The sequence below is a fragment of the Trachinotus anak genome, unplaced genomic scaffold (assembly GCF_046630095.1).
Source record: "Trachinotus anak isolate AG129_WGS33_773 ecotype Australia unplaced genomic scaffold, CSIRO_AGI_Tana_v1 ptg000024l, whole genome shotgun sequence".
Classification (NCBI taxonomy): domain Eukaryota; kingdom Metazoa; phylum Chordata; class Actinopteri; order Carangiformes; family Carangidae; genus Trachinotus; species Trachinotus anak.
Window position 1 is genome coordinate 14,408,253 of NW_027273875.1, and position 14,801 is coordinate 14,423,053.

A 14,801-nucleotide genomic window follows, 5' to 3' on the forward strand; every position below is an offset into this window, starting at 1 on the left:
CATTCAGATATGTCATGCTGGGCCGTAACCAGTCCACCCAAAAAATACTGAATATAGCAGCTTTAAATACGTCCACTGCTGAGTCCCACTCCAGAGATGGACAGGCTAACCAGGCCTGATTTAAAGTGAACTGCAAGTGCCCCTTGGACTTTAACAGAGAATACTCTTTCCATTAAAGAAAATACATATTTTAACGCAAAACACTGCACCCCTTATTACAAACATGTATTTATATGTTGTATTTTCATGTACATTATTGTATGTATAATCAAAAAGGTTTGATAATCATTCAGGATTTGGCTCAGGTGGAGGACACCTGAGTATTGCTGAATGAATACCAACCAGTTACTATACTGGTGCCCTCATCTTTCTCTACTTATCTATGTTGGCTTTTTTGTTCTTATGATGCTGTACCTTTGTTTCTGTGTATCTAAAGTATTCACTGTTGTTGGACAGCTAAGATACTTGGATTGGATATCTAAAAGAAAACTTTGGCCTGGTTCTTACACTATTTTAGGACATGCATGCGAGACCGTTCAGAATTTGATTTGTAACAAAAGGAAATAATCCAAGAGATTTGTTTTCCCTGGAGGTGTCGTGGAATGCACCTCCAAACCATCGTCACTGCAGATGATTCAGCATCGGATCAGAGCAGTGCTGTATTAAACACATCCATTACAGCACAATAACATCCGTTCAAGTTACACACAAATCAAGGCGGTTAGACAGTCTCTCTGTTAGACAGTCTCTCTGTTTGCAGTTAAAGCAAAGAAAGGAAAGGGATCCGTCCCTTTAATAAGTAACACAGGGCTTTGGCCTGCTGCTATGGGCCTGTTAATGAACCAGATGAATCAGAGGGTAAGATAATCCACCAGGCCACACAGACAGACAGACAGACAGACACAGAGACAGACACACAGATAAAGACTGGGCCAAACTACAAATGTGGATCAAAGGTCTCTTGAGGAGGTTTCAAACATGGCTTTATTTACATTTGATATTTCTCACTTTTTTCCACTTACAGATGGAGTGTGCTCACATTACCTACCATTACCTAACATTACCTACTATTACCTAACATTAGCTAACATTAGCTTGGGTGTATATGGTGAATCCACCAGACCGTATATAAAAAAGTAATAAAAATGATTGATTTAGACGAACAGCAGGTCTGATCTGTCTCCAGAGAAAAACAAACCACTCTCCCATATTCTTCAACTAATAAAATTCTGTAGATTTTTTTCTATAATGTTCCATTAAATATGAATATCTGTCTTGTCAAAAGATTTGAGAAACATTTAAAATTACTTTTTTATGTGCTTGTAACCAGAAGTTTTGGCAGGTGATTACTCTCAATACAACATTTTGAAGAGGTTTGCATAAACAAGTCCTACAGACAGAGGATATGGAAAGCAAACCAGGCTTTGTTAAACAGTTATCTAGTTAAAGTTTTTTTTCCATTACGTTAAATTTTCCAGAGCACCGACTCTGCAAATGTTTAAACTATTTTAAAACATTTCTCACACACAAGTTTAGTCACGTTAGTCACTGGATACAGGACCGGATCCGGATGTGAGAATGCACCTACATTCAGACAGACTGAAGAAACAGAGTCTGATTACACCTCCAACAACATCCACACGGGACCCCATAGTCAGGGCTTCAATTTTCACAACTTCACGACTATTTCTTGTGCATCTCAATGGTACAAGATGGTTTTGGTGCTTTCATGATCCCATAAATTCCCCTAACACCTTCCTACTGTGTCTTTTGCAATATGACTGCATCCTCCACCCAGGCTGGTTGTAACACACAGTACTGTTAGGTGGATGATGGCTACAAAAGTAGAAGTAGTTTGTAATAGATGCACCCTGCAAGTTAAAAAGTTGACTTCAACATTTAATTTTATCTTAAACTTTTCCAGATGTGACCACAGACAAAGTGAACGTCATCAACAGCAGCTGTCTCTCAAAGTGCCTCAGCGTAATGTTGCACTGTGTGAAGTCACTCCGTGTATAAATTAATTACAGCGGCTCAATCAGTACCCCAGAGGACTGAATTGGTTTTTGAGAAGTCTGTGTAGTGCATACGCAGCGGGGGGAAAGCTAAGCCAAGCTGTGCACAGCCTCTGTTCCCTCCGTGTCCACTGGGTCAAAATTACCATCAATCTGGACAGCAGCAGTGCAAGCCTGGCTGAGCATGAGGTTTAGTTTACAGCGTGGTGGGCACGCTGCCACACTGTTCCTCACATATGGTGATCTGCTTTCAGTGACCACAGTTCAGCTCCATTTCTCTGACCCGTTTATGTCTAATAGTCAATTTTCAATGTCTACAACAAAGATCCTAGCAGGTAACAAACGACACAAGGTTTTTACACTGAATTTTACCTGATGAATAAAGTGGGTACAAGTGATCGACAGTATGCAGAACTTTTTGATTCTCTTTACAATGATCCTCTAAGAATTTTTTTGTGACTTTTTTTATTTTGGAAATATAATTTCTATTTTCTGGAAAATTGTGCCTTCTGGTTACGAACCTACCAGGGCAATTAATTGAAATATAATCAAAATTGCAATATGGCCGAGTGCAATATACAGAGCTGCAATTTTTTGATAAAGGTAAAATGTGTCTCAACATTTGTTGTTGTGCATGATTAGCACCATAAGCATGATGGTGCTGCAGAGATGCATTATATTCTCCAGACGTAAGGGAACATCCTTGTTTGTATACAAGCCCCAACAAAATTCACATCATCATCATTAAAAACATTTTTTAGTGTAAATGAAATGCAAAAACAATCAGGCCAACTGAAATTGTGACTCATATTGCAATTTCAAGACATGCCGAAATAATCACAATATCTTTTTTTTTTTTTTGCATATTGTTCAGCCCTGAAACTTATTACCCTCTCCAAAAGGCAGAAACATGAACAGAAACAGAAGAAATAACTTGAAATATTAAAAATGTAAGTGTGACAGTTTCAGGATGATTTTCTGTGGATGAAAGAATATTTCCTGCTCATAGACTGTTAGCACTACTGTCATTTAGCTCACACAGGAGAAGTGCATCAGAGTCATCCCACTAACAGCACAGTGGCTTTGATAGAGATTTACATGTTTGAAAATCCTGAGTGACAGCAAGTGAAGATGAAAACAACCACTGTTGCAGCTGAAATTATAAATTGATTAATTGGTTGACCGACAATTTTTTTATTTATTTATTTTTTTTTCATTGTTTAAGCAAAGATTGTGACATTCCAGCTTCTCAAAGGGAAAAATTTGCTGCTTGTTTATTTCTCATCCTGTAGTTTGTGCTTCTCCTCTCTCTCTCTCTCCCTCTCTCTGTCCTCATTCTGCAGGTCTCTCTGCCCCGGGAGCAGCAGGATCCAGATCCACCACTACTCATCATTACTATTAACCACGGTTATCTGTCATCATTATTGATAACACCATTACCTATACAGCTGTTCCTGGTCTTTCTCTCTCTCTTTTCTCCTCTCTCCTCCCCCCACCCCCCCTTTTTTATCTCCTCCTAAACCCAACCGGTCGAGGCAGACGGCCGCCCACCCTGAGCCCGGTTCTGTTGGAGGTTTCTTCCTGTTAAAAGGGAGTTTTTCCTCCCCCCTGTCGCCAAGCGCTTGCTCTTTGTGGGAACTGTTGGGTTTTTCTCTATAACAAAGTAAGGTCTCAGTCTTACCCTGTAAAGTGCCTTGAGATAATGTATATTATGATTTGGCGCTATACAAATAAAATTGAATTGAATTGAAGTGAATTGAAATGTTTGCATTCTTATCCATCATCAGGACCATCAGGGAGGCGTCTGATTGGTCCAAACATACAGAGTCAGAGTCGCATTATTTTTCAAAGCATCCTCACTCTACTCCCAGTGCTAGACACTGTCACCCAACTCTACTCCATACATCCAAAGCTGATTTCAGGTTGAAGTAAGAATTACATCCTGTGACACTGCAGGATCTTTTGAGACCTCATGGGTGATTAGGAAGTTCAGCATCTCTTGTCTTTGCTCATCAGTTTGACTCTGAAAGAAAGGTTCCATCTGACATTTCCAAGTCATTCTCGTCTCTTGTTTCTCCCCCTTGACGCATTCGCTAAAAACCTCAAACATTTCCTTTTCCTAAAGGAGGGGGCAGGTGGACAGAGAGAGGCTGCATGGGGCCCGGGAGGCGAGGAGAACAGAAAAGGGGGCGTCAGACGTACGACTGACTGCCAGCAGACAGCAGCTCCTGAGGTTTCCATTACCTGAGATACCCTGCTCCGCCACTGGCAGCCCTGTCACCTTAGAAGGAACAGCATTCTCAACTTCAGTATGAACCCAGACAGGGACACCTGTTATACAATATTCAAGATACTGTCAGAAACATCAAGAGCAGACAGAATATCTAAAACCATGCTGCTGGATGTGAGGAGTGATGCGACAACATCATAGACGGTGGTGGGAGAAGTATTCACATCCATGACTCAGGTAAAAGTACAAGTACAACAATATAACAATACTCCATTACAAGGAAAAGTCCTGCATTCAAAATCCTTGGTAAGTGAAAGTATTATGAAAAAATGTACGTGAAATATCAAAAGTACTTGTTCTGCAATATATTCTTAAAATATGAAGTAGGTTAATGTTAATAATGATACATCAGTGCTCGATGTGGAGCTAGTCTCAACCAGCAGGTGACATGAAGTGAATCCACAGGGCTCATTTAGTCAGATCTTGACTTGGTGTTTGTCAGTTTTACAATAAAAATGACTGATGATGAGCAGCAGGTCTGATCTGTATCCAGGGAAAAACAACCCTAGACTGATTTTATTTTTATTCTATTGATTATTGCTGATATAATGAACTAAATAGGAATATCTGTCACTTATTTAATTTGTATATTTGTTTTATGATGTCAAAAGACTTTTTTATACCAGGAGCTGTAGGTGATTCATATCATCTTTTCGAATAAAATAATACAACATTTTATATTTTAAATACAGTAAGTTAGTGTAATTCCCAACCTCCGGTCGGACCTCTACAAAAGATCATAACATAAATCTGAGGGCATGTGAGATGATTAATGCAGCAGAAAAAAAGTTTTGGTACACAAATTTGTATTCATTTTTCTCTAATCTTAGCTTTTTGTGAAATATTGAATAATTTTTACAGTTGTCTAAATGAAACCATGTGAGAAGTAGCAGAAAATGGAAATACTCAAGTTAAGTACAAGTGCCTCAAAACTGTACTGTAAGTAAAAGTGCTGTCCACCACTGATCATATACACAAACTTCTTGCACTTTGCAGCAACCACACTCACACTAGACTGTGACTACCTGACCCCTGTGAACAATCTCTAATCTTTTTTTCCGATGTGACACATTAAGGAGAAAGCCTCTACTCATTACCCAAAGTTAACACGTTGCTTATAATGTTGATTAACTGAGGGGCATCACATAGTGAGGCAACCTAAAGAAGAACACAAAATGAATGTAAATGAATGTAAGGTAAAGTCAACAAACCACTAACTAATATGTCTACTTCAAACATTTTTGAACACCTCAGATGCAGATGTATTGTGGTGCCTTTTAGTCTTCACCATGGCAGCTTGAATTCAGGGCAACAATCTAGTTTAGACCAACAAAATGTTAGCAAAATGTGCAGAGGCAGCCAGCGGGCCTGAACACACAATAGACCAGGGAGTCAATGAAAACAAAACAGACCCCCACAGGCACTGACTCTCCTCTCCCAGTCACTCACACACACACACACACACACACACACACACACACACACACACACACACACACAGACTCACAGAGAGACTGGTAAATACTATCCATTACAGCATGTGCCCTGCTAAAGATATAATGATTGAGAGAAATTAAACAACACTGTGACTGACAGCTGTTACATCATTTCTCTGATCCTCAGGTATGTGGGAGGGGATCATGGTCTTCGTGAGTACATTACAGTAGCATTGCACATCAGTAACAACATGAGGTGCAGTAATCTAATTCACCCAGGGTAAACAGGACCCATCCATAGATGCTGACTTCCCTAAATCAAGTGGATGAAAAAGTTTCAGGAGGGGAGGCTGATCAACTGTATGGTTTTACTGATTGACTGTAGGGGAAATGTGAGAGAAACGTGAGGTGTAGTATGGCCCTTTGTCCTGTGGCACCTGCAATTGGCGAGGACATTGGTGCCTGCAGACAATACTGCAGCATTGGTTTACTTGTGCCGTCACATACGTGGGGAGGAGGTTGCATTTCAGGGTAAGTGTCAGTGAGTGTTAGTGGTGGACTGCCTGGATTCAGCTTATGAACAACATACCAAAGACAACAAAAACTTTACACTGCAAATAACTGTAACTAAGCATTATTCTTTGTATGGATAAAGCTGCTGATATTGTCCTTGATGACTTGTTTTTTTTTCTGGGGATGTTTTTCTTATAAAACGACAAAAAAGTGAAAAATTGCCTAAAGCTTAAAAACACACATACAACAATGTCAACAGTCCAAAACCATAAAAAACAAAATACTCTCATTAAAAAAAACAGGTACCTGCAAATATTTTGGCTTGCTTGAAAAGTGACACACACAAAAAAAAGATCATTTATCAGAATAGTTGCTGATTAATGATGAAGTAATCAATCATTCCACTAACACTGTCAGCTCTATGTGCAAATCTAACAATAACCCCCCCAAAAAAAAGCTGTTCTGTAATAGTATGACAAAGACATACAATTTGCTTAAACATCCACAGTCTATAGATTTTTCCTTTATTCTATTCAATTATGGTAAATACAGTCTGTTTTAGTGTTATTACCTGTTCTGCAGTTCATTGTTATCCATTCTTAGTGCAGATATTCTGACTCAGTGTCAGTGGCATAACTTTATAAACTATGAGAAACATTGTGTGCCATAAAGAAAAAGAACACGCATGAGTAAAAAAAAAGTGAGCATAGTGCTTTTGGGGATGCATTATGTGAAAAGTGATACAAATGATATCACGTGCGTAATTAAATATAATGGACTGGCACTGGGGGTGCATCTGCAGTCAACACCTCCCGTCTCACACATCACCAACTCCTCACACAGCTGTGGGCACAGCCAGCACTGTCACAGACGCAAGAGACGGGTGGGTGGGGGATACTGGACGTGACGCTGCCAATCTGCTAAATGAATGACACTTTTATATCAGTTAAATATCAGATCAGAAGCTCTGTTCTTATCAAGAAAATGTAATGAGTGATCTTTCAGAATAAAATCATGGCACACATCAGTACACTCACACTTGATTTAAAAGTGGTAATCCAGTTTTAATTTCTTCAGTCAATCAGAAGAAACTGGCAGAAAATGCTGCTGTCAGACAAAACAACCAAGCAGAGTGTTGTTAAATTAAAGGAGTGGTGAAGCCTCAATTGTGTTTTCCAACCATCAACCACATGTGATTCATATGAGACATTTTTGCAACTGAAAAACAAAGTAGATGGCGATGAGTCTGGCCCAACATGACATGTTCTGTCATTTCATCCAGCTGTGGTATAGCCTCTACTTAGAGATCACACTTCTCTTCATCACACTTTTGTCTCTGTTTTACTGACCTCATGAGTTACCTCTGACATTTCTTTGCTGAACTATACTGTCAGTAACTCTCCTCCTAAACAGGATTCACTGAGGCAATCTTTTCAGCTGATCAAATGAGACTCTATTTCTTTATCACAGCTGCTGTGAGTGGTGGTCGTGTATCTATTTCATATCAGAATTGGATCAATCAAAACTACAGATGTGTCCCGGGGGCGGCAGCAGCCTCCCACACAAAGGTGTATTACCTCCACCCTGTCCGCGTCCTACCTTCTGCTTATGGCACAGCTCCACCACAGGCTGGCATCGCCTCTGAACGTCCGGTAAAACTATCCCCGTCTCGACACACGGCTGAACTCACAGAGTGAACTTTCCCGTTCACTCACATTGCCGTTAACAAACCGTGGTGATGCTGCGAGCTGACGTGGGGGAGGATGACGTGCTGCTTTTACGGTCCACTCCCAACTTCCTGCTCCTGATGCTTTGAAGTTGTAAATTCTCTGATCGAAGTGTTTTTGCTGGGGAAATGACAGGAATGTGTGTGAAGCAGCCACTGTACATTGTGTGAGACCAAATGTCAAACTATAAGTTTTTGTCCCGGCAACAAGACGCAGTAACAAGTGGTTTATTTTGTGTTTTACGAATTGTTTTCGAGAGCACTTGAAAGCAGCAGCAGCAGCAGCAGCAGCAGGGAAAAGTGCGCAAGTGCAAAGCTGCTGCTGTTTTAAGGGAATCGTCTCATCTGATCAGTGTGCGACAAGTGCGGGGCAGGAAATGTTATAGTTTCATGATGAAACGTATAGTAAAACCTCCATAGACACTGTAGATAGATGGGCTACAGACAGACAGGCTGCTCTGTCTGCCAAATATGAAACCTGACAGACACTACTTCGTTTTTAAGTTTATTTTCTTCCTAAAAAAAAAGAAAAGACACTTGAATTGAGCGTCAGTGAAGGCAAGCGGTAAAGTCACGGCTGGATTACCCTCCGAGGGGTGCCATGGGCAAAAGTTGGTAACTGGGTCCCCGTTGACCCCCACTGTACATGGAAGTTTCACTGTTTCTGCAGGCACCTAGAAACCAACCAGAATTATGAAGCTGAAATGATTAATGATAAGTGCTGACAGAAAATGATCGGCAACAGTTTTCAGATTTTATTCAATCATTTCTTGAGCAAACCATTCACTAAGCAAGAATGGCAAAAATTCACTGGTACGGGCTTCTCTCCAGTTTTCTATGACAGAAAACTCAGTGTGTTTGCGTCTTTCAAAATTTTGTCACCTGATCTTCAGAGAAAAATAATCAGCATTTTTCTCTGTTTTCTAACTAAACATTAGATCAAAGAAAAATAATTGTTAGACATAAGGATAATGAATTATTAATTGTTGGTTGCAGCCTTACAGTACTTCTGTGGTAAAATAACTCTACCTTGTGGGTTTTCTGTGGGTAAATTACTTGACAAACATAAAAAATGGAAACAGTTTGATAAACACTCAGCTATAAATAACTATAACTAACTAAACAGTTAAGGTGTTAAAACTAGGTCTGACACAGGATAGAGGATTGAGGATCTATCAGAGTTGATATTGTTCTTCCAGTGGTGCGCATTTCTGACAAATGTGCAAATGATGTAGACCCTGGTGATATGTAGTAAATCAGGGGCTTACAGGGGGGCTGGGGCCCCCATCAAGTTGCCCACTTTGCCTGGTTGGAAATCCAGCCCTGAGTAAAGCACAGACCTCTTTAGTAAACCTGCAAATACAGCATGTCTCAGGAAGTACCAGGCATCCAGGTATCCACAAAGGAAACTCAAAAGTATTTTAAGTAGGGTTAGTGCATCATCAACAGAAGTTATGGAAATTAATTCTGACCTATTTACTTATATACACTTAGTTTATTAGGTCCACACAGCTAAAACTAATGCGGTCTAACAGTTCTACATTATATATATTCTCTCCATGGAGGTTATAATGTTGACTTTTGGCTTCAGTTTAAGTGAGGATGCTTTCAAAATTTATGTTATGAGGATTTTTATTAATCAGTTACCTTCATACAAAGAGCAGAAAACAGAAAAACCTAAATCAGTATTTGCTGTGACCCCACTTTGCCAGCAGTTTTCCTCAGTGCAGCTGCAAAGTTTTTCAGGCACTTGGCAGGTACAATGTTCCAGTATCTTTAGTAAGAAGCTGCCACAGATCTTCTGAGGATTCAGTCTGTCTCTTCATGTGATCCCAGGCTGACTCCATCACATCGGGATCAGGGCTCTGTGGGGGCCACAGTGCTGTACATGCGGGCATGTTTGCAGTGTAACGATTGTCTAGGTCGTATTTTGACTGGTGGTGCAGTGTGATATGATGTGATGGTTTAAATATATGGAATGTGCCTGGATTTTACAAGTAGACTAAAGGCATGATAGTAGGATAACAAATATCTTTTTTTCATCTGTCCACACATGCTGCCAAAGTGTTTCCTGTCAAAACTTTAAAAATATGGTACCTCTTTCTAATAAGACACTCCTTATACACTAAATGGTTATAAATTAGACCTACAATTGCTTTATTAATGGTGAATGAATCACTTACATTGGCCGGTATTAATCCTTTGTATTTGGGAATTGTGCAGATACATGTGTTGACAATTGTATGGTTAATAGTAATGCTCATAAGTATCCCACTTTCTAATAAGCCAACAAATTGCCAACAAAATGTTATAAATGCTAATAGGTCATCAAGGGTTTCAGTCATCGTCTCTGCAGCTTTAAGATGATAAAATATTTTGGTTCAGGTGCAGTCCTCTCTTAGACTTTAGAAGGGAGTTTTCACTACCCAAAAGTTGTTATGAATTGTTTATAACTAATCTAAAAACCATTTGTAAATGAATGTATTAAGCCTTAACAAAGCCCATAAAAGCCGTTTATAAAGGGTGCACCATAAAGTTTACATGAGGAGACATTTAAACACTGAATGAAAAACAGGAGAAAATATGTTTCACTATAATGTCAAAATGTCTTGGAAAATTTAAATTAGACAAAAGTAATCAATGGGAAGAAGCTGCTGTAGACCTTTACCCACTTTTCTAGTCAAATAAGATTAGTTTATTGAGGTGAATTTCACTAAAACTACCTCCTCATAATGTTTTCATTTTACAAAATAAGTTGATTTGTGTACTGTCTTAATATTCAGACAAGAAACTACTATTTACATTAGACAAAATATACAGATATATACCCTGTGATTTAATAGATAGTGAATACTGATCAAGGCTCTGTGATTACATGGATAGCGTGTATGTACGGTATAGAAATGTACAATTCCAGTGTTCTTCAGACACAACTTAAAAATAAATATTCAACTGTGTGTTTTATTATCAAATTGAATCAGGTTTATTTATATAGCACATTTAAAACAACAACCACAGTCGACCAAAGTGCGGTGCATATTTCGGTTAAAGGCACAATAGAAGAATGAAACACCATTATCATTTCTTAAAAACAACAAACCTAGATTCTTTTCCCGTTCAAAGCAAATGAAAAATAAAAAAATGTGAATCACTCTTAACAATCAGCATAAAAAAGTAAAGTAAAAGAAAGTGTGTTCAAATCAAACCTATAATAACTAGATTGAAAGGAAAGATGCATTGATCAGGTTGATTAGACTGAGAGTGTTAGTAGCTACAGCTGGACCTGCAGTAGGTTTCACACTAAGAGCTGGTTTTTACTGGTTTGACAATCACTGTACTGTCGGCGAACAGCGTGGGGTGGAACTCCACCATGAAGTTATTCTTCAGTCGGTGCAGGAAGTGGATGTATCTCACCCCAGGCCCGTACTTAGAGAACACGTGCGACACCTGCAGGCCGACACAGAGACATGCAGTGAACAGCTTGGACACCGGCAGACGAATGTATCTGCAAGGGGACTCGGTCACTCACCTCTTTCCAGGTGTGTGAGTAAGTGCTGCGGTCCTCCTTGGGGCTGACAGTGTGCTCGGAGAGCACTGTGCTTTTGTCTGCACCCAGTAACTTCACATGCAGCTGGTAGATGTAGTCATGCAACTGACTCTCCTCATACCTGACACAGTCACAGTGTTCATCAGTTGACAGATGGAAACACATTGAATGCAGCCAAACAAGAATAAAATAACTCAAATAATGGCTGACAGTTTATTTTAACAATGAGTCATTCCCAGTTTACATCCTAATAATTTCTAATACTGCAAATAATTTTTTATTATTGATTCATCTGCCAATGATTTTCTTGTCCATCCCAGGTTGGTTGGAGTCACAGTGATGTCTTCAGATGTTTTGCTTTGTGCTTACAGCATATAGCAGCATATATATATATATATATATATATATATATATATATATATATATATATATATATATATATATATATATATATATATATATATGTGTGTGTGTGTGTGTGTTTTTAAAAGAACAGTAAAAATGCTATATCTTATCTCTCCCAGGTTAGGTCCTAACACTATTTTCTGGATATTATCTTTACATACACTCAAACTGAAAGCCAGATGCCCAACCAAACTATTCCATCATTTATATGACAGACCTATATGACACATGTACAAATGCACAGACTGTGAAACTTGTACTGTACGTTGTGTCATCTGTACGTGTACCAACCACGCTGATAAGGCCACAGTGATAAGTAGGTAAGTGGTGGGTGGGGGTGCTCATTAACCTACCAGTCTTGGATGACTATTTCAGGCTGAAATTCATCCAGCAGCTCTTCCCACAGTCCCTCTGCCTTCAGGTCCACGACCTGCTCCATGGAGAACCAGCTGAGGACAACAGAGCAGACCAGAGTCACAGTCACCACATGCTCATCATCTGGGACAAATGTTTTTTAAGTCATATCCTGACCTGATATGTACCAGCTTTTACCCGTCCTATTGCAAGCACAGTATATTATAAACAACTGTATGGAAAACACCTGCCCCTCAGTACCACCCACCTGTATTGAGGCAATTCACATACCACAGCACCGGCCGGGATGCCACTCGTATCATAGGGGAGGACTTCTACACTCGTGGTCCAGCCACTGAAGTCACCTGTGAATTAAAAGATTAGCGTCACAAAACTTCAGTCATCACCTCTGGTGAAGAGGACATGTTTTCACCCGTGTCTGTTTGTTGATTTGTCAGCAGGATTATGCAAAAAAGTACTGAACCAATTTGCACCCCTCTTGGTAGAGGGATGGCACATGGGCCAGTGAGGAACCCATTACATTTTGGTGTTGATCCAGGAATCACTTTCCTGAACATCCTGATCTGGATCTTACAGACATGTGTAGGATTGTTTGGCCTGTTGGAAGTATGCACTCCACTTGATGCCATTCTAGTTTTCTTTGTTTTAATTTGCTGCCAAACATGCTGATCACTTATGTCTCTCACCATCAGGTTGAAAACGTGGGGGTCCACGTGTTGGAACTTCAGGCAGCTCAGGTTCAGGTGGTGGGGTGTCCTTACTCAGTCCTGTGTCAGGAATGAGACATAGTTGTCATTGTAAAAGGTGCCACACCTACAGAAGCCACTGTGAATATCACAAAGCCAAATAATTTGTGTCACTGGGTATGTCTGTGTGAAAAACACATTTTAAGTATTAGTCAGCAGCTCTTAAAATTCACCTCTGCAGATTGAGACATGCATAAACTAAACAGATGCAGTGATTAGCTTTAAAAAAATGTGATCCAAATCCAGTGACCTTCTTTCACTTATTGCTTCTTTGAAAATAAACAGTAGTTTAGTGCTTAATGAAACATGAATGAATTCTTCCTATTACACTTCTCACTGTAGATATTCTGACTCTTAGAAATATTTTCCACTGAGCATAAAAACTCAAAGATCTCAAAAACTTTGGCAAATACAACCAAAATGATTGGCACTGGTCTGTACAACAGAGCACTGTGGTTTACTGAAACAGACGAGGCTGCATCAAGCCAGTCATTAGATGCTACAGTGAAAAATCAGTCACTGCTCTCAACCTCGCAGGATTTTATTAGATTTTTTTGCATATTTTAGAGGCTCAGATCCTCTCTTCTGATTGGCTGACTGAGCTGTTGTTACTAGAGCTCCAGAGAGAAGTCCGAGAGAGGAGATGTAAAACCACACTGAGACGGTTTTTGGTTCTTAAAAACAAATCTATAAGAAGATATCTTCTTATGGATTTCAAATAAAAACACCAGATAAGTGTAAAATATGGGACCTTTAAAACCAACCCAGAAACAGCAATGAAGTCATTAACTTCCTGAGGATCAGGACTTACACAGGTCTTACACTCCTCCAAACCAGTAGCTAGATAATAGGTGTGTTCATGAGGCTTGTTTTTTTCTGACGTGTTACTGAGGCTGAACAGAACTGACCAACAGGATGAAACCACTCCTTTGTGTTTACTACTGGATCAAAAGACAGAACACTGTGAGGGAGACTGTAGGAGAATTTGGAAACTAGTGAAAGTACTTTGAAACAGCTGTACTGAAACGTAGACTAACTTACTCAGCTCTGGCCCCTCCTCTGGATCAGTACTGTAAACTACAGCTCTGTGAGGAAAACAACGCATGAGTCATGACACCGAGAGAGTTGTGGTGTGGTACCGTGAGGCGAAGGGTTCTTCAGCAAATTTCTCCCCAGCGGCTTTGCTTCGTGGACGGCCTTCCAGTCCACGCTGTCGGGCATCGGTGCGCCCCGCAGGCTCCACTCAGTCTCACACCTCGTCCTCCATTCAGCGGCAGACATGGTGCGGGCGGATACTGTGTAACCTCACACTAATTCATCCAGGAAATCCACAACGATCATTTATTGCTGTCTGAAGCCTCGGCCACACCCCGGTGTCGCAAGGCGCGCTGCTGCTGGCCTCTTAAAGTCACAGGGTTTAATGTCGTTTCCGCTAGAGACGAGCACAGGTGAGAAAGTAGATGTCAGGTAACTTGTCAGAGAGAAGAATGTTTTATATTATAATATATTTAGACAATATTAAAACAATACCAATTAACAGGTTAAAACTAACATTTTTATCACAGGGGAAAAAGTAAAAACTCATGCCATCTGATAATCTTTCAAAAGTATTTTGAAAATCCACAACCCACAACTTTTTTTGTCACAATCCAAATGCAGTGAGGTAGATGTGTTAATTGTTACATTATTATGTTTTGTTTTTAATGTTATACGTGTTTTAATTGCATCAATTAATTAATCACTGAAAG

General features: G+C 39.8%; 2 protein-coding genes across 3 annotated transcripts in view; both read right to left on the reverse strand.

Annotated features, from left to right (window-relative positions):
* Window positions 1–10,774, reverse strand: part of slc8a2a (solute carrier family 8 member 2a) — a 27,549-nt gene extending 16,775 nt beyond the window's left edge. For both annotated transcript variants that reach the window (XM_071461395.1, XM_071461394.1), the window contains exon 1: window positions 7,854–10,774. The gene's annotated coding sequence lies outside the window, so the exon portion shown is untranslated. The remainder of the gene's footprint in view (window positions 1–7,853) is intronic.
* A 147-nt stretch (window positions 10,775–10,921) lies between these two features.
* On the reverse strand, window positions 10,922–14,402 carry nccrp1 (P1, F-box associated domain containing). Its single transcript, XM_071461407.1, has 6 exons — window positions 14,193–14,402; window positions 12,994–13,074; window positions 12,555–12,651; window positions 12,286–12,381; window positions 11,510–11,648; window positions 10,922–11,427 (listed from the first exon to the last, which is right to left on the reverse strand). Exons 1-6 carry the CDS (start codon window positions 14,332–14,334, stop codon window positions 11,281–11,283), a joined length of 702 nt encoding a protein of 233 aa, XP_071317508.1. The 5' UTR covers window positions 14,335–14,402; the 3' UTR covers window positions 10,922–11,280.
* Window positions 14,403–14,801: the final 399 nt, after the last annotated feature.

Bases quoted from the DNA above. Each gene is read 5' to 3' on its own strand.
- nccrp1 (XM_071461407.1), bottom strand. From the start codon at position 14,334: ATGTCTGCCGCTGAATGGAGGACGAGGTGTGAGACTGAGTGGAGCCTG. The intron at 12,652-12,993 runs GTGAGAGACATA...TTTAATTCACAG, and splicing joins CCCACGTTTTCAACCTGATG to GTGACTTCAGTGGCTGGACC. The intron at 12,382-12,554 runs GTGGGTGGTACT...TGTTGTCCTCAG, and splicing joins TGTGAATTGCCTCAATACAG to CTGGTTCTCCATGGAGCAGG.